The sequence below is a fragment of the Castor canadensis genome, chromosome 9 (assembly GCF_047511655.1).
Source record: "Castor canadensis chromosome 9, mCasCan1.hap1v2, whole genome shotgun sequence".
Classification (NCBI taxonomy): domain Eukaryota; kingdom Metazoa; phylum Chordata; class Mammalia; order Rodentia; family Castoridae; genus Castor; species Castor canadensis.
This window is the reverse complement of record NC_133394.1, coordinates 18,214,815-18,234,805: the sequence shown is the minus strand read 5'-3', so window position 1 is coordinate 18,234,805 and position 19,991 is coordinate 18,214,815. Positions and strand designations below refer to the sequence as shown.

Here is a 19,991-nt window from a genome sequence, read left to right as displayed (position 1 = left end):
GTGTGCAGAATCTTCATAGCTCTTCAGTATTAGTTTCTTGAAAATGTTTAAATTCCTGTCTACTTTTGAAGTTCCTGATAGAAACCTTGCTAAGGCTTTACAACAAGCATTGTAGGCATTGCACATTTTGACCTTCTCCACTCCTCTAACTCTGTCTTCCAAGCTGTGCTTATTGTCCTCTTAAACCAATTAAATTTTATTTTAGTGACCATTAGAAAGAAGTGGTATATGTGGCCCAATGTGTGGCTCAGCACACCTGGGCTTGAGGGTGTTCTGCAGGTGAAGTTGTTCACGTTTCGGTGTCCAGACCCTAAGGTAGTTCTCTGTAGTCTGAGAAGTGAATCACTGGTTTTTTTTTTGGAATGATGTGTTAATCACCCATTCTACCTGCCTAAGACTTAACTGATCAATTAAAAGGAACTTCTTTTAAGTTTCATTCTTGTAATAAAAAGTAACATTCACATTTTATTTGTATCTCTGCTCGTACTGAATTCTTCCTACCATTTTGTTTTCTAAAATTATATTATCAGTAACATATTTGTAACTATTTATCCCTATTGAAATAGATGTAAACTTTATAACCACCAACTTAGATATACAAGAAACATCCCACTTTGAATTGAACCCTTATTTATATTAGAAAAATACATCCCTAGTCATCAGACTAGTAGGGTAAGGTAAGCCTTTTCTCAAGGCTTCAGTGAGAATCTAGGCTTAAGTAACACCTAGCACTCTCAGAATTGAAGCAGTGCATGAAAGGCAATTAAAAAAGAGAGCAAGATAAAGATTCATAGCTCAATAAATTTCAGGTGAAATATTAAGCTTGGTTTTTAATTACTAAAGTTTGCATTTTAATTTTGGATATTTTAATGCCCATTGTATAAAATTTACAGAATATCTATCTTGAAATCACTACATGATAGAAATTAAATAGCTGAAGTTTAGCAGGGTCCAGTAAGACTTAAAAGTTTTGCATTGCTTTCTTCATATCATTTATCAAAAATTTCTTCTTTGCCAGGCACAGTAGCACTGGCCTATAATTCCAGTACTTGGGAGGCTGAGACAGGTGGATCCCATATTCTCCAGGCCAGCCTGAGCTACATAGTCAGACAGATTCTTGTTTGTTTTATATGTATTTTTTTCTCCCATTTAATTTCTAGTTAGGTGAAATTAAGTTATACTTAGGGAAAGCTGTAAACATTAAAACAGCAACATAATTTAAATTCATAATAAATTTGTGTTTTAAATAAACTGTGCAAGGAATAAAATCTATTTTTTGTTTAGTTGAGTTTAGAACTTATAAAAGAACCAGTAGAGAGCATTTCTGTTCTGAGCAAATATATTTTTGTCAATTTGTTGAGTAACTGGAATAAAATGGGCATGTAGAAGATTTAGAAAAATATACAACATCATAATGTTTTGGTGCTATCTGTTAGAAGAATTGACAACTGCACTATTATGACAGGGGTATGAAATGTCACATTTTCCATTTTGCTTTCCAGATTGGTTTCTATAGAGAGCATTCTTTTGGGGGTACATCTTTACTGTATATGTATAAGTCTGATTTACAGTATACTATATGATGTATACTCTAAAGTAGAAATAACTGATCTCCCAGTTTTTAAAACTCTGCAGAAACTAGCACCTAAAATTTAGCCATCATAATTGTTATTTTGAATCTAGGAGAATTACTACTCAGAAGGAAGCATGGTGGGTGTAACGGGCAAAAGAAGGGCAGTTTTCTCTAGTCACAGAGAGTGGGGTGTGCAGGCATGCTTGAGATTAAAAGAATTAGTATTCAGCTAAAATGAGCTAGTTTTAATTGTGAGTGAGCAGGAAGGCATTCTCCTCTCTCTTCAGTGCAGTCCAAGACCCAAGCAGTAGCTTTGCTCTTTGATAGTGCAAGTATGATGGACTAAAAATAAGACATTTTTGTACAATTTTGGAAAATTTGTACAAAAAAAAGACAATTTTGTACAAAGTTGGAAATTTATTGTGTGTACCTCAGCAATTAATAGCTGAAATTTATAGAATATCATCTTCTTGTTGTGCCAAATAATAATTATAACATATTTTAAAAATCCTTTTTGCATTAATTTTATTCACACAAAAATTACTATGCAGACTTTAATATAATGCATATATTTTCAGGAAAACCAATTTTCTTATCATGAGATAACTGAAAGTTTATATTTAGGGATTTTTCTTCATTTTTTTAAAAATCACTTTAAGAATATATGTTTAAAAAACTTATATTTTAAGTGTTTAGTACTGTCTCTGCTAAACAAGTATAAAACAAGCTTGTTTGATGATTAAGGACATAGGCTTTATTTACTTATTTCTTTGGTTTGTGTGTATGTTTGTTTGTTTGTTTGTTTGATTGAGATGGAATCTCACCGTGTAGCCTAGGCTGGTCTCAAACTCTGGTCTCCCTCTTCAATCTCCAGAGTAGCTGGGATTACAAGCATGTATCATCGTGCCTGACTAGGACATAGGCATAGGTTTTAGAGTTATACAAGGCTTGGCTCAGGTTCCAGATTTGTAACAGATTAACTATGTAACCTTGGCTAAGTTACTGAACACTGTTGAGCCTTAGTCCATTTTCAAGATGGAAACATACCTCTCCTTATAAAGTTGTTATGAGGATTAAAAGCTTATTTTAGCACCTGACTCATACCATGTAATAAATGTTAGTTCATACAAATTGGTTATGGCTTTTCGCTGCATAAAATACCACATCTGTTTTTTTCCTTTTTGCCAATTAGACTTATAAGCATTCTTTCTACAGATGAGAATCTTAAAATGTTTATTTGAGTACTGTCTAATTTCATTTACAGTTAAACTTTTAACATGGTTCTTCCCCTTTTAAAAAAAAATCTTGTTCAGTTTCAGTGTTTTTTAAGTTTAATGATGAGGTGGTCGTGAGACATTTGCAGACAAGCCCATTGCTACCCTGCTTAGTTAATGATTGTGATTGTAAACAAAAGATGGGTAATTCAGAGTCAAGCAACATTTCACATGGATGATGGAAGTGATAATAGCTTAATTCCTGCTAGATCTTTTTTCTCTGCTCTGGCAAGTTCATACTGACCTTGTCCAAAATCTGATGACCTCCCTATTTTACTCAACTATTTGGAAAGCCAGACCTGCCATAGCTGGCCCTGAGGGGGTATCTGAAAGACCACTGAGCCACTGACCCATGTCAAGACTGGATTTTAAGTCTGATCTACAGGGCCTCTGAAATAGTTATATATGGGGCTATTGCACACAAAAGCCTAAACAGCTGCATTTTTCTGCTTATTAAATGTCCTTCTAAAGTGTATTTGAAGTGCTATTAAAGTCCTATATTTAATTTACACAGTTTCGTATGCAGACAGTTTTTTAGACTAATTATAAATTTGGTCTTTTATCAAGTTAGTATTTTAAAACTAAACTTGGATGTTTTAAAATGTGAGGAAAATATACTGTTAACCCATAGCTAAAACATAATGAATTACCCTTCTGGCTGAGGAAGAGACCAAAGTAGCACCATTTTAATACTTACAAAGATTTTGATTTTTTTCTGGCAGACATTCTATATATTTTACAAAAAATCAATTTTCAGCTGTTATTGTTGCAGCATGATAATATCTGTGTCTTGTCAAACTTCAATTACTCCTTGAATATTGATATTTAAGAGGTTTTTGAGGATATGATACATGTCCTGAGGAAAGAGAAAGCCTGTATGATCTACACCAGCAAGATAGTATTTAAATTTGGTTGGATAGGATCTGTTTACTTTAATGGAGGCTTTGTGATGGATTATGATATGCAAGGAAAAATAATTTCCTATATTTGCTTTGTTCTTCTGCATAATCAGAAGTGATGAGGCCCTTTGATGAATGTCTGTCTACTCATTATCCTACATTTCATACAGTAGCATTATCTTTTATTTTTACACAGGAATTGATTCCTGAATTTTACTATCTCCCTGAGATGTTCGTCAACTTCAATAATTATAACCTTGGAGTGATGGATGATGGCACAGTGGTGTCTGATGTTGAACTTCCTCCTTGGGCCAAAACCTCAGAAGAATTTGTTCGCATAAACAGATTGGTAAGATAGCAGTCATCTGCTCTGTCATGAACCTGTGCTCAAAGCATCTCTTATGTGCTGGTGTATGAACATTAACCCTTGCCCTCTGCACAAAGCCATGGTTGATGGGGACAACTGAAAATGACATAACAGTTCACTGCCACATATGCATCATAAAATCTTATTGAATTGAAGGTATAATGGTTTCTTTTATGCAGAATTTAGGTTGCTTTCACATTTACATGACAATTCAAAATTAAGAAGCCAGAGGTATAAATGAAATTGGAATTGTTTTCTTTCTCTAACATGGGTTTCTCTTGCCAAAAAAAGAAACATAATTTTGTGTTCCAGGTTAGAAGACCATTATACACTTTTTGTAACAGAAACATCTTCAAATTATATCCTATGTCTATCTTTTGAAGGAAAATTTCACATCATTTTTAGAATATAAAAACTGAAAAGCTCATAGTACCTGTTTAGTGTCCTATTTAGTGGGTTGCTCTATTACAGTACCCTCAGTTTCTGCAGCATCTGGTTCCAGGAGCCCACTTGTGAGGAAACACGGTAATGCTCAGGAAGCAGAGTTCAGTTCTCTAAAATGACTCAAACTTACCTGCACTGTGCCTACAGGAAGGCTGAGCATCCATAACTTGAAACCCCATGGGGCAAGCTACTTTTCTGTCACAGTATCACTGCTGTGCACATTTCTTCTGTTCACCTAGATCTTATTTCATGCTTGGTTTTTTTATGAATACTACAGATGCTTGATTCATTTTTCCCGTAACATTGCCCAACTTCTGTTAAATCTCAGAATTTCACTTTATCTCTTAAATTAAGCATATTCACTTTTACCTTGCTTTTGGCACCATTTGCTTTTTGAAAGGTGTATTTTCACAAAATTAAGGACAGGAAACAGCAGATCACACAGTGAGGTAAAAACAATTGACAATGACATGGGAGTGACTAAGAACTCCACATCGTCTGAACTGTGGAATGCACACAGGAATGTAAAATTCTTGCTTTTGAAATTTCTCTATGGTTTTTAAAATTCATTTACTTTTTTGACCATGCTTGGTCAAAACTGCTTGTTAAAAACCCACAAATAAGCCGGGCTTACTGTATTTTGTGAGAAAAGTACAATGAGTTCTTTCTCCCCTTTGAAGTTTCATCAAAGTTTGGAATTAGGGAGCTGTGTTCTCAGTATTTAACGGTAGTATCTCTACCATACTCCATACTAAAAATGAAATTTCAATGACATTGTGTTTTTAAGTTATAATTGAATGAAGAAAGTTACTGTATTTGATTTTCCAGGTGGTATTCCTTACCTTTCATCCCTACAATTATATTTTAGTTTTATCTTCCAGCTCCTAATTATGATCCCGTTATTACCAAAATGTCACATTTTATATATACTGACAGCAATGCAGGGGCATGCAAAGACTATAGGCATTGGAGTTAGATCAGATTTCCCAATTACAAACCAGTCACATTGTTGATTATGGGACTTCAGGCAGCTTAAGCCTTCTGATCCCTGGTTTTCTGATTAGTAATTTTGAATTGTAAGTATAAAATTACTATTTTGTATTTGAAATGCCTGGCATATTCTCTGGTGTGCAGTATATGCTCAGAAAATTAGTATTAGAAAATGATGTTATCACTCTATGATACACATAGCATCTTACCCAGACATTTTTGAAGATACTCACTAAATTACTGTGATTAAAATGAAAGCCTAAGACAAAACTGAGCTGTGAAAGATACTGAAGGAATCTTTTTAAATATGGCCCTTGTCTGTGGTTATCTCTTTCCCCCAGGTCACACAGAAATGAATAGAAGGTACAGTTATACAATGACTTTTTTCTTTTAGTGGCTATCTTTTAAAAATATATTTAGTGAGCTATAATTTACATACCATAAAATTCAGCATTTTCTAGTGAGTGTTAGTAAATTTGCTCAGTTGTGTAACCATCACTGCAATCCAGCTTCACAACATTCATGTCACTCCACAAAGTTGCTTTGTACCACCCTACAGTCAGCCTCTGCTCCCACTCTGTCCCAGGCAGCCACTAATTCTTTCTCTATAGTTTTGCTTTTCCAGAATTATTATGTTAATGGCATCATACAACATGTACTCTTTCTATGCCTGGCTTCTTTCACTTAGCATGATGCTTTTGAGATTTATCCAGGTGACTGTATATAGCAGTAGTTAATTTTTTGAAGCAGTATATAATATCTCATTGTATAGATACACCATGTTTTGTTTCTCTTTTTCCTATTTAATGGATATTTTGTTTTTTTTTCCAGTTTGGGACTATTATAAGTGCTTGTGTGTGAACATATATTTTCATTTCTCTTGATATTACTAGGAGTGGAATTCTTGGGTTATATGATAAGAATATGTTTACTATAAGGTACAATTTTATATTCCTACCAACAATGTATAAAGTACCAGTTTTTCTTTATCCTTGCCAAGACTGCTATTGTCAGTCTTACTTATTTTAGCCATCCTAATTTTTATCTCATTGTTATATTAGTTTATATACCTTAATGACTAATAATCTTGGTCATTTTTTTCACAGACTTATTTGCTACTTATATATGTTTTTTGATGAATTGTCTATTCAAATTTCAGCTATTTTTAAATTGGGTTGTAAGAGATCTTTGTGTATTCTTTATAATAGTCCTGTATCCAACATAGGTTTTGCAGATATTTTTGAACTAGTCTGTCTTTTTATTTTTTTAATACTCCCTTTTGAATTGCATTTTATTTTTTCAGATATAAAGTCAATTTTCTCTTTATGATTAGTGTACATTAATCTACAAAGTAATGGATTTCATTGTGACATTTTTGTATAATGCACTTTGATCAGATTTACCTTTTCTATTCCCTTGTTCCCCTCCTTCCATACCCCCAATTTTTTAATTTTCATGTCCTTTTTCCCCCCTCTAAATTCCACATACAAGAAAAAAGCCTCTATCTGATGCTTATCTTTCTGAGTCTGACTTACTTCCCTTGACATGATGGTCTCCATATCCATCCATGTTCCTAAAGATGGCATAATTTCATTCTACCTTATGGCTGAATAAAACTTCATCGTGTATATTTACCATATTTTCTTTATCTGTTTCCCTTGATGGGCACCTGGGCTGATTCCTTAACCTGGCTGTTGTGAATAATGCTGCGATATATATGGGCATGCAGGTATCTCAGTAGTAAGCTGGCTTGCATCTCTCGGGATTATACCCAGAAGCTGAATCACAGTTTTGAAAAAATACTTTAGGAGCCTGGAGGTGCTTCCATGGTAAAGCACTTGCCTTGCATGTGACACTGGGTTTGATCCTCAACATTGAAAGAAGCTTTAATTAAATACCAGATATAAAATAATACTCCTATAATAAAAGCATGAAGTACTCTCCCAATTCTTAGGGATATATTTTTAAACAAATTTATTTTCTCATTAATTTATTATTGAAAGACTTTTTCTCAAATATGATTTAAGATTTTAAATCTCAGGCTAGAGCTGTAGCTCAGTGGTAGAGCTTTTGGCCAGCATGCATGAGGCCTGGGTTTGAGTCCTAGCATCACTCCCCTTCCCAAATAAACAACAGAAAATAAAAATTTAAGTTTCAAGGAAACTCTTTAATAATCATTATCATAATTAGTATTATTTATATTTGAATTAAGAGTAAAAACAGATTTGTTGATGTATTTACTTCATTTTAAAGGAACTGTAAGAGGCAGAAATATTTGAATAAGTTATTTTAAGTTTTTTGACAATTTAGAAAATTTAATTATGTCTATTGAAGTAGGCCACTCTCTTGACAGTACCTGCCATCTCTGCCCACTGCCTTCACCTCAGAAGAGCCAGGTTTAGTTGGAAAAGGTTTTCTAAGGGCATAAAGAAAAGAAATATGCAACTAACCAAATTGTCTTCTAGTCAGATCAGGGTTTTGGCTGCCCATGCTATAAACTCAGAAATGATTATGAAATTCTTTAGTGTTAGCTGCACATTTTTATAACTCACTGTTAAATTTATTTACCTCTTTTCTCTGTGCTTCCTACTATAGTGAATTTTACAAATATCTTTATTTTTAAGTTCCACATTAGATTACATTACCAAATAAAATTATATAAAAATTCACTGCAAATCAAATGCCAACATAGTTTAGAGTTGAATATTTATATCTCTGATTATTACAATTCATAATTAGGAAATATACTTGATTTTACTTACGTCTCTTTATGAGAGAATTTAGTAACTTATTTATCCATCCAAAAATATTTGTTTATCCACCTATGCTATGATGAGCAGTGCTTTTCCACAGCCTACTCCATTTTGATGCATTTCGTAATTTCCTATTAACTTTCTATCAGTAACTAAATTGTTAGTGTGCTATTTTACATATCTGTTAGCATATTATCACATAAAGGTTTTATCTCCCTCTTCTTCTTGGTCTACCTCTTCAAGTCCACAGCTTTTATGCAACGATTGTAGCTCATGAAATGCATACTACTTTGATCTGTGACCTTTTTGTGGTGCTAATCGGGTTCCTGATATCATTATACCTTACTCATTAATCATATTTCCTGCTGCCCGTCAGGCAGCCAGACAGCACATGTCCCTGTTTTCAGCCCTCTGTTGGCAGGTTTCTGCTTTTCCAGATTATTACAGACGATACTTTGGCTTCTCTTAGTCAGAGCCACATCAAGCTGTGTGTTACAATTAAAGTCAGATGGTCCTCAGGTTGAACAGGGATATAGTGTTGCAGCTGTCTCTCTTTCTGGAACAAGCCAGCACTAAGAACAGATGATCTATGGGACAGTGAATAATAACAGATTGTACAATACTCAGTTGGTAGCTGGGGATCACAGAATTAATTAACTGACATACTTAATTTAAGATACCCGACATGTCTTTTTTAAGTACTTGGTTGCCCAACTATTAACTCCAAGGGATAGGAAATTTTTAGGAGCATGATTTTGTGGGTAGACCAGTAATGTTTCATTTTCTATTTCTGTTAAGTGACTATAACTCCTACCTTACCTAGTCATTTACATCTTCAGAGCTTTCTGTAAGTATTGAAGACCTAAATGTAGGATTGATATATTGGCCACGTGATGGACTGACTTACAGGCAGATGACAATAGTTTAACATTTTAAAAAGGAAAATGAACCTATGTTTACTAGTCTTTCAGACAAAGTACATTCTTTTTGTTCTGAACAGTTGGAATCAGGGCAAAATCAAAGCAGTTGTACGTTACCTGAACCAGGAAGGAAAAAAAATTATTCCAAACACTGTTTATGGAATATGAGTAGGAAACTGACTTCATACTTTAGATAGTATAAAAATGCATGAATTCAGAGTACTCATCATTGATCTCTATAGCATGTCAGTTTGCAGCCTATCTAATATTGCCTTAAGCTTTATGTTGATTGAAAGACAAGGAAAACCATTCTCTGAACAGTAATGAAAACACTATTTCTAAAAGTTGGCAAAGTGGACTGTTTTGTTTTAGTTGAAGGATATAGAATTTATTTATATTATGATAACAGTAATTCATTCATCTAACATATATTTGTTGAGTTCTGATCTGCAGACCAGCACTGTTAGACTCAGCAAGCAAGCCAGACAATATGCCCCCTCCATGATAACTTACTAAAACAGAGCTCTCAGGGCCCAGAGGTGATATGAGTCTAGCAAAGGCAGAATTCTGTGGGTGGATTGTCTTAAGGTGACCAGTCAGGATCACATTTACTTTTGTATATCTTTTGTAGCCTTGTCCTCTCCATTATGCCATGATGTGACATAGTCACTTTCTTGAGGTGAAGAAAAATAAAAGCATATGTTATCATCTTCCTGTTATCATCCAAGGACATATAGACAAATTAAAAGACATGGTATCTTTTTATAGTAATATTTGACAGAAAAAACTTGTGGATTTTATTTCTCCGGAAACCTTGTTTTATCCATTCCATCATTAAAATTTAAATCTGTTCAGTTTAAACTTTCATTGATCTTTTGTCTCTGAATGAGTTAAGCCAATTTTTAATAAGTTTTTCCTTACAGTAGAAGTGTACAGATCTCAAGAGATAACATCATTGTTGAGACTGAAAATCATATGTCCCCAGTGAAAAAATGTGGGGAAATGGCATATAAAAATCCTGTTTCTAGACCAGGTGTGTATGCACCAACTTGTTATTCCAGCTACTTGGGAGGTGGAGGATAGCAGTTCAAGGTCAGCTGGGGGCAAAAAGTTAGCAAGACCCCATCTCAATAATTAAGCCAGGCATGATTGTGCCTGTCATCCAGGTACGTGGAAGGCATAGGAAGGAGGATCTCAGTCTGATGCCAGCCCCAATCAAAAACATACAATCCTATCCAAAAATTAATTAAAGCAAAAAAAGAGCTGGGGGCATGGCTCAAATAGTAAAATGCGTCCCTAGCAAGCACAGGTCCCTGGGTCCAAATCTCAGTACCTCCAAAGAAAACAAACAAACAAAATTGTTGTAGACATTTTTCTTTATGTTTTACAATTGAAACACCAGAAGCTAAAATGCGTTCTTCCTATTTTCCCTTTTCATGTGCTACACTAGCAGTGGTATGGCCAAAAGATAAGCAGCCATCGTAGCTGCAGTGGTAATGTAATTTTCAACTACAACTCAAACACAACACACACACAGCACACATTCAAAGGCACACACTAGGTGGTAGTCAGGTCTAAATCCTTGTAATGTGGGCAGATGTGTATCAGGCTTGAAAAATACCTAAAACTAATATTGTTTGGTTTGCTTTTGGTCCTATCATATAATTTGTTGTGAAATGTTTAGTTTAAAAATGCACCCTAAAAATGGAGAAAAGATGTACAGTGTGATAGATTGCTAATTCTCCCCAAATTTATTTATAAATGCTATGTAAAAAAGATTCCAGGTATCAACAGATTTCTTAATGTGTGTTTATGTGTTTGTTAGTTTGTGTAGACAGAGTCTCACTATGAAGTGCAGGCTGGCTTCAAACCCTGTGTTCCCCAGGCTGGTCTCACATTCGCAATACTCCTGCCTCTGCCTCTGAGTGCTGGGATTACATGCATGTGCCACCACAAACAGCCTGTTTTGTTTTGGTTGACTATGGCAAACTGATTCTAAAGAACAAAAGGCCAATGCACCCAAAATCCTCTCTGAGAACAAGACCACAGAGAATTGCTTTAATACATATCAAGACTTATTTTCAAGCTATAGTAATTAGAACAGTTTAGGAGAAGTAGACTAATGGAAGTGAGCAGAGAGCCTGGAAACACAGGAGCCCACGTAAAGTTCATCTCTTGTAGAGGATTTGCAGATCTGGGAGGAAAGTAAAGACTTCTCAATTTATGGCACTGAGACAGTTATTTTATTATTTCACTGGGGCTGTTGTAACAAAGCACCACAAACTGTGGAAACAGAGACTTATTATCTCACCATTTCCAAAAGTTCCGCAGAGTCAGTTTCTTCTGAAGGCCAAGGGGAGGATCTACTCCAGGCCACACTTGGTGGGTGCATGGCCATGCTCTCCTGTGTCTCCTCACGACATTCCTCATCTGCATGCCTGTCTCAGCATTCAGATTTCACCTTTTTGTAAGCACAACAGTCCAGTAAGAGACCTATCTTAAATAAGTACATCAGCAACAACCCCATTTTCAAAAATAAAGTTACCTTCTGAGATACCGGGAGGTTAAGACTTCTACATACAAATTTTGGAAGAACACAATTTGGCCCATAACAGATACATGGAAAAAAGTGAAATTTGGAACCTAATCTTACATCTCAAACACACAAACAAAAAGCTTATTGAAGCTTTAAATACAAAGTGAAATGTATAAACTTTTAGAAGATAATGCAGGGAGAATTTGTTTGTGGTTTTGAAAGAGTAAAAGGTTTTTTCAAACAAAAAACAAACACTAAAATATGATGTTACATTAATCTATTTTTGGATGTTAAACTGACTTTGCATTCCTTGAGTATATCATACTTAGATGGTGTAAATTCTTTTGATGTATACTGATTTTTTTGTTGTTGTTAATATTCTGTTTAGGAATTACTGCCTTTGAGGACTTTCATATCCATATTGATAAGAAATACTGGTATGTAGTTTCCTTGTGACATCTTTGTCTGACTTGATTATCAGAAAAATACCTGTCTCAGTGGATGAAATGCAGTCATCGTCCTCTGTTTTCTGATGGACTTTGTGATGGATTGTTATTATTTCTTTTTAAAATATTAGGTGGAATTTACCACTAATGCCCTGTAAGCATGAGCTTTTTGTTTGAGAAAATTTAAAATCACCAAGTTGGTATCTTTCATTGTTATAGGTCTATTCAGATTTTCTGCTCTTTCTTGAATCCTTACTTAGTAATGTGTTTCTTTCTGAGAATTTTTCCATGTAATCTAAGTTGTCTAATTTATTGGTGTAAAGTTTTTGTAATGGGCCTTATTATCATTTTTACTTTCTCTAAGTCTAATAGTGATATCAACACATTGATACTGATTTTTAGTAATTTGCATCTTTTTTCCCCTTAGATAGTTGTGCTGAAGGTTTGTCAATTTTGTTGATCTTTTCAAAAAGCCTAACTTTAGTTTCATTGATTTTTCTCTGTTGTGCTTCTGTTTCTCTTCTGTTGAGTTTTTACCCTAGTATTCAGTTTTCTTTCCTATTGCTTGCTTTGGGTTTACTTTGGTTTTTTGCTAGAGTCTTAAATTGGAAAACTAGTCTTTTTGTGTGTGTCTGTGTGTGTGTTCTTCTTTTCCAATATCAACTTCATACAACTATGTGTTTCCCTGTGGGCATAGATGTAGCAACATTTCATAAATCTGGATATTGTGTTGTCTTGCTTTCATTCCCCTCCCCTAATAGTTTCTGATGTTTCTTTCTTTCTTTTTTTTTTTTTTTTTTTGTGGAGCTGAGGATTGAACTCAGGGCTTCATGCTTGCAAAACAGGCACAGCTGGAGCCATGCTTCCAGTCTATTTTGCTCTGGTTATTTTGGAGATGGGGTCTCATGAACTATTTGCCTGTGCTGGCCTTGAACCACATTCCTCCTGATCTCAGCCTCCCAAGTAGGATTACAGGTGTGAGCCACCAGTGCTCGGCTCTGATGTTTCTTATAGCTTTATAAGTATATTGCTTATCTCCAAATTTTTGGGGGTGGTCTCATATTTCCTCCAGGTTTTTAAATTTCTATTTTCAATTTCACTGTGATTAGAAAGCATGCTGTTACTTTGATTATTTTGAACATTCTCAGACATCTTTTGTGATCCAGCATATTGTAAAGTTCTTCGTATATGCTTGAGAAGAATGGGTACTCTATTGTTTTAGGACATTTTATAGGTGCCAGTTGATCAAATTAGTTAATTGTATTTGAGTCTTCTATGTGTTTGCTTATTTTCTATTTTAATTCTATCCATTTTTACTATTGAGATGTTGAAGGTTGAAGTCTCCAAAGTATTGCTTGACTCAAGTTCTATTGGTTTTTTGTTTATGTAGTTTTTTACTCTGTTGTATGTATGTATTAGTTTTTCTGAGGCTGCTGTTAAAACTTACTAGAAACATTGGTGATTTAAGACAGCAGAAATGTATTTATGATTGTTCCAGAGAATAGAAGTCTGAAATCAGAGTCACGTTCCCTACAGAGGATGTCTGTCTCTGTCTTCATATTGTCTTCTGCTCTTCTGTCTGTAGTCAAAAATCTCTCCCTCTCTCTCTCTTTCTCTCAATAATCTCTGCAGTTTACTCACATAGCAATGCAGAGACCACTTTCGTGATGGGTAACATTTATAGGTTCTAGGGATTAGGATCTGATACCTTCCAAGGAACATAAACTCTCCCTCTTTGTTTCTAATATTTTTTATTTACTATTTTGCCTGTTATTAGTAGAGCCACTCCAGTTCCCTTACAGTTGCTGTTTCCATCATATACTTTTTTGCATTCTTTTACTTTCAGTCTACTTTGCCTTTAATTCTAAAGTGTGTTTTTTGTAGCTAGATACTGCTAAATCATGTTATTTATCCAGACTGTCCATCTCTGCCATTTGTTTAAAATAGTTACTCTAATCACACTTAATGCTGTTATTGACATGATAGGATTCATGGCTCTGATTTTGCTAATTATTTTCTGAGTCTTGGGTATTTGTTTCTCCATGCCTTCTTTATCACCTTCCTTTGTATTAAGTAGATATTTTTAGTACTACTGGTTTTGAAATGGAGTTTCACTGTGTTGCCCAGGTTAGTCATAAACTCTTGGGCTCAACTCCTGAGTAGTCAAACCTATAGGTGTGTGTTACTGCACCTACATATAAATTTTAAGGATCTTAGTGGCTGTGGTAGCCTAAAGCCTCTATTTCTGGTGCAGAAATAATGCCTGCCACATAAATCAAAATTCTTACTTATGTAGTGAAGCATTCTTGTTTTCTAGGTCTGTTGAACACACACTGTTGAATGCTTGCTTTCTGTGCCTCCCTGGTCTGTCTTGACCATCTCCTTCTGTTAAGCCTTTCTTTAAACAGGGCATGATAGTTTTAGACATGTTCATAGTACCATAGGTTTATAAAAATTCACCTTAATAACTGTCATTGAAATTTTAATATTCTTATCAAACTATTACTTGGGATATATTTCACATTTGGCTGGTTTAATTCACCTCAGCACAGTTTTTAAATAATTTCTCAATTTCATTTCTTTCTTTAAATTCTTAAAATGCCCTGATGTGCTGACATCAGGGAAAGGAAATAAACAAAACCTCATTTATAGTAATGTAGTGACTGTTGAAGCCATGTGAAGTTCTCTGGAGCGTAGAAGTGAAAAAAAGAAGGGGAGAAAGAAAGTTGGAAGAGAAAGGACTAGAAAGTCCCCCTTTCTGTGTTTCATTCTTAATCTGTATGTAAATTATCACAGTAGTGTGCTGCCAGTTCCAGCTGGAAGTCATCATTTCTGCCAGGGGTTGGTGATAATGGCTCTAGATGAGAACAGAGACTAATGGGCTCCCAATGTGAGACTGGAAGTTGAATCCACAGAGGAGCCCTTGCTCCTGCCTGGCTACCACGGTTGCTTTCTGTGGTGCTCTGTGGGGCTGGGGAGTAGTTGCCTCCAGTCCCTCCCTGCCTTTGCTCCTGGCGCTGGGCCCTGTCGCCTGCAACAGCAGTATATCTGACAAGCAGTATCTCTGCCATGGATCATGTGCTGCTCTGGATGCTTTTATGCACCTCTGCACAGGGTTACCCAATAAATGCCTGCTTACTGTGGTATTTATGTCTGTTTGATTTGCCAGTAACTGGTGTATAGCCAACAAATTTTTTCCAGCAAAGAATTTTGTGTATACTGGCAAAAAAATAAAATAAAATAAACCATAGTGACAACTGCCACATGCTTTTCCCTCCCACTTTTTAATTTTTTTAAATGATCCTGTGCTTTAGAATTAACATTAGAAAATGAAGAAACTTCCTAAAAGATATCAAGGTACTTCCATGCCAATAAGCAATTGTTAGTTCTGTGAATATTGTATAAATGTGAAAAGACAGGCCACTCTTTGCTCATTACCAGTTATTTCAAATAAATGTTAAAATACTTTCTCTACAAGGCAGGTATTCAAATCCTTCTTTTTTATCACATCATATGGATAATTTGTCAAGGTCGTAGCAGGGTTTGATGGAGGCCTCATGCTACCCAATGGTGTGAGCACCAGTCACCACACTTACGAATCAGAAAAGAATCTCTGATCCTTATTTTTAAGCAAAGGTAAGTTTAGTTTGCATTATTGCTGCACTATTGAGCTAAATGCATTGACTATAGTACCTGATTTTTTATTTTGCATAGAAATTTACATCTTAGTTTTCCCCAGGGCATTTAGAATTTCTGTAGCTTAGATAAATTCATGAATTTGTTTCTTTTCTTCTCTTTCTTCCTTCCTTTTATTCTTTCTTTCGTTTTATATATTAATTTTTTGTTTATATATGTCATACTTAAAAATATTTTATTTCCAATATTGATCTTAGTTATTATTTTAAGAATAAACTTTTAAAAGATGTTTTCTTGAGAATAATTTCAAATTTTTAAAAAGTTGCAAATATAAGAAAAGCACATGGAGTACTGTGTTAGACTTTTGTCACTGTGACAAATACATGAGGAAAACACTTTGAAGAAAGAACAGTTTGTTTTGGCTTATGGTTTCAGTCCAAGGTCAGTGGAATCCATTGATTTAGACTTGAGGAGAGGCAGAATATCATGACAGTGGTAGTATGTGACAAAGGAGGCTGTTCACCTCATGGTGATCAGGAAGCAGGATATAGGAAGGGGACAGGGACAAGATACATTTCAGAGGGAACATGTGATAGCTGCTGACCTGATGACATCCAGGAAGCAGGAAGAGGCTGGAATCGAGATACCCTCCAAAGACATGTCGCAGTGGTTTACTTCTTCCAGCTAGGCTCCAACTCCTAGACTTTCCACTAGCTCCCAAAAAACCACCACCAGGTGGGAACCAAGCCTTTAACTCATAGGCCCGTGGGGACATTGCATGTTTAAATCATAGCAAATACTCATACTCTTTACCCAGGCTGACCATTGTTAACATTTTGCCACTATTTTATTATATGAGCTTTCTCCTTTCTTCTTTCCTTCCTTCTTTCTCTCCTTCTCCCCTTTGTCTGTCTGTGTGTGTGTGTGTGTGTGTGTGTGTGTGTGTGTGTGTGTGTAAAACTTACATACTTTATGGTCTTTTATAGCTAAGTATCTCCTAAGAACAATGACGTTTTCTTATGTAACTACAGTTTAGTTGTCCAGTTTCCATATTAACATTGATGCATTTCTTTTGTCTAATCTCCCCATGTATCAGTTTTGTTCATTGAATAAAAAATGCCTTTTATCAAATTTTTACCCTACAATACAGGATACAGTGCAAATTCTTAGAAATTACTTCCTGTATAAACCTCTTCCTGCTTTTGTTTTTGGTGGGATTGCATTGAACTCAGGGTTTTGTGCTTGTAAAGCAGATGTTCTATCTCTTGAGCCATACCTCCAGTTCATTTTGCTCTGGTTATTTTGGAGATGGGGATCTTGTGAACTGTTTGCCCAGCTTAACCTCTAACTGCTATCCTCCCCATCTCAGCTTCCTAAGCCTGAGCCACCAGCACTGGTCTCCATGTTACCCTATTTATATTAGTTTCCTTCTATAGCAAAGTACCCAAAACTGGAGGGCTTAAACACAGAAATGTGTTTTCTTACAGGTCTCGAGGCTGGAAGTCTAAGGTCCAGGTGTCTATAGGCCATGTTTCCTGTGAAGGCAATAGACTAGCTCCTGTTCCAGGCCTCTGTCCTGGCTTGTGGCAGTGTGAACTTCAGTCTTCCCATGGTATAGCTCTCCTTGTGTGCATATCTTTCTCTGTGTCCTTACTGTATAAGCACACCAGTCATGTTGGATTATGGCTTCATTTTAACCTGATTACTTCTGTAAATACCTACCTCCAAGTAAGGTAACATTCTGAGGCACTAGAGGTTAGAGCTCCAAAATTGTAGGGGCATAACTCAACCCATAACACCTACTTAATTATCCATCTTTCTCAAAACATTGTTTAAAGCAGCCTTTTTATGATAACGTATCATTTTAATTTTCATTAAGATGTATCAGTGTTTTCCTCTATTACTTAGAAAATACATTTTTGATTTTCAAAAATATAAAATAATTTTCCTACAAAGCATGCTTTATAGGAAACAATACCAATCACAATAGTATTTTCTCAAAAAACCCAACAGTATTATTCTGTACAACATAGGAGAAACGTTGGCAACAAAAGTAAGGGCTCCAGTTTGCACAGCAGCATCCAAAAGTACCTCTGCCCATTGGCTGATTCCTTTCTGGGTTCACTAGCATTTTCCTGTGAAGCTTTTCACTGCATTTCCCTTAGGACAGTCTTACTGTATAGTAAATTTGTGATTGTTTTTTCTTTCTAAATGAAATTTTTCTTGAATTAAACTTTGTCCTATATTTATTTCAGTCTATTCCTTTTACCATATCACATGTTTCTGTCTTACCAAAGGAATGCCTGTGAACAAAAACTCTCTGGCAAACATCTTATCTTCCCTTATTCTCCTCTTTCTACCTCTTTTTTGTTCCCTGCACTGAAGATGGTAAATTACATTTAACATATTTTACAATTTTTGTGATGTTATTGTTATATTTTACATAAATACAATTTAATCTTATTTTGCTTATTTTAATGATATTTTGCTCATTAAAGGTTCAGTTTTTAGAGTGATGGTAAACTATCATTGATTGAGCACTTGCTATACACCAGGCATTGTTATAGATTAATATCAGGTTATGGATTAACTCCTTTTACCTACACAACAGTCCTGTGAGATGAAGGTTGTTATTTCCCCACTCCATAGATTGGAGAACTAAGGCACAGAAAGGTCATATCCAGATCACAAAACTAATGAATATTGAGCTGGGGTTCCAATGCAAGAAGTCTGTGTTGTTAAACTGTATACTGTGCTGTCCATGATGAAATTATACTTCTGAACATATTTCAAATACATTGTCATTGTGCAAATGAGATGTCTATTTTAAAAATGCATCTTACATCATATATAATCAATGAAAATATGTACTTAATGGGAAGAAAAATGCTTTCATCTGTTGGTTTTTTAAAATCAGGGAAAAGCTCAAAATTCATCTATTTAGAAATTAGAGAAAAGGAAAATTCAGAACATAAAAATGAAGGATATAAAATTATGTGCTATGTGTATGATATCTCTTCCTCTTCCTCTACTCCCTTCTCCTCCTCTTCCTCTCCCCTCCCCCTCTTATTTTTCCTTTTCCCTCCCCTCCCGTCCCCCTCCATCCTCCCTCTCCATCTCCTACCCCCTTCCTCTCCTTCTCTCTGTCTGAAACTCAGGGTCTCACATTTGTTAGGCAAGGTCTCTACCACTTGAGCCACACCCCCAATCACCTACAGCAACATCTTAATAGTTAATTCTTTGGTGTTTTTTTTCTTATTCCTTTGCTGCTCAAGTTTTCTTAATGAGTAGCTGTTGTTTTTAATAATCTAAATAAGTAGTACATTGTGTTTGAAAATGATAACATGCGACATATTGTATATTAGAGGAAAGCCTAGTGTTTGTATTAATCAGGGTTCTTCAAAGCAACAGAACACTCATACACACAGGTTTATTATGGGAATTACCTCATGTGAACATAGAAGTAGAGAAGTCCTACAATGTACTGTCTTCAAGCTAGAGACCCAGGTGTAATTCAGTCCCAAGTACCAAGTCCTGAGAACCAAGGAGGCCAGTTATGTAACTCCTAGTCTGATCGAAGTCCCGAATACCAGGGAAGCCACTGGTATATATCTCAAGAGTCTGAAGGCCCAAGGGCAGGAGAAGATGGGTGTCCCAACTCAGGGAGTGGAGGGAATTCACCCCTCCTCCATCTTTTTGTTCCATGGAATGAATGATGCCTCACACTGATAAGAGTAGATCTTTATTCAGTCTGCTGAATTTATTCAGTTTGCTGATACACATGGTAACCTCTTCTAAAAACACTGTCACAGTGATTCCCAGAAATAGCATTTTACCAACTATCTGGGTCTCCCTTAGCCCAGTCAAGTTGACCTAGCTTTAACCATTACAGTGGTCTAGAGAGGAAAGATGTTGAGGGGAAAATGCTTACTTACAAAATGAAGATTAATTTAAAATGTTTACTCATAAACCTTTCCTAGACACTGACATTTCACAAGTGTCCTGTGAAATGATTAAGCTTTTGTCTAAAAAAATAGTATACAGTGGTTAGGATAATGGGATTTTCTATATGGCTGCAGTATAGGTGTCTTGGGAAGGAATGAGACTTCAGAGATAAGTTGAGGCCATGTTTCTGAACCACCTTGCTAAGGAG

At 35.5% G+C, this 19,991-nt stretch overlaps 1 protein-coding gene and 1 non-coding gene across 8 annotated transcripts in view; one reads left to right on the top strand and one right to left on the bottom strand.

The window, feature by feature from the left end:
* Positions 1-19,991, top strand: part of Lrba (LPS responsive beige-like anchor protein) — a 615,537-nt gene that overhangs the window by 468,322 nt on the left and 127,224 nt on the right. For all 7 annotated transcript variants that reach the window (XM_074041265.1, XM_074041269.1, XM_074041267.1 and 4 more), the window contains one exon: positions 3,943-4,095. In XM_074041265.1, coding sequence (XP_073897366.1) covers positions 3,943-4,095 — 153 coding nt within the window. The remainder of the gene's footprint in view (positions 1-3,942; positions 4,096-19,991) is intronic.
* LOC141411294 (small nucleolar RNA U13) lies at positions 15,710-15,813 on the bottom strand. The gene has a single exon (XR_012436084.1). It is a non-coding gene; the product is annotated as a small nucleolar RNA U13 (small nucleolar RNA).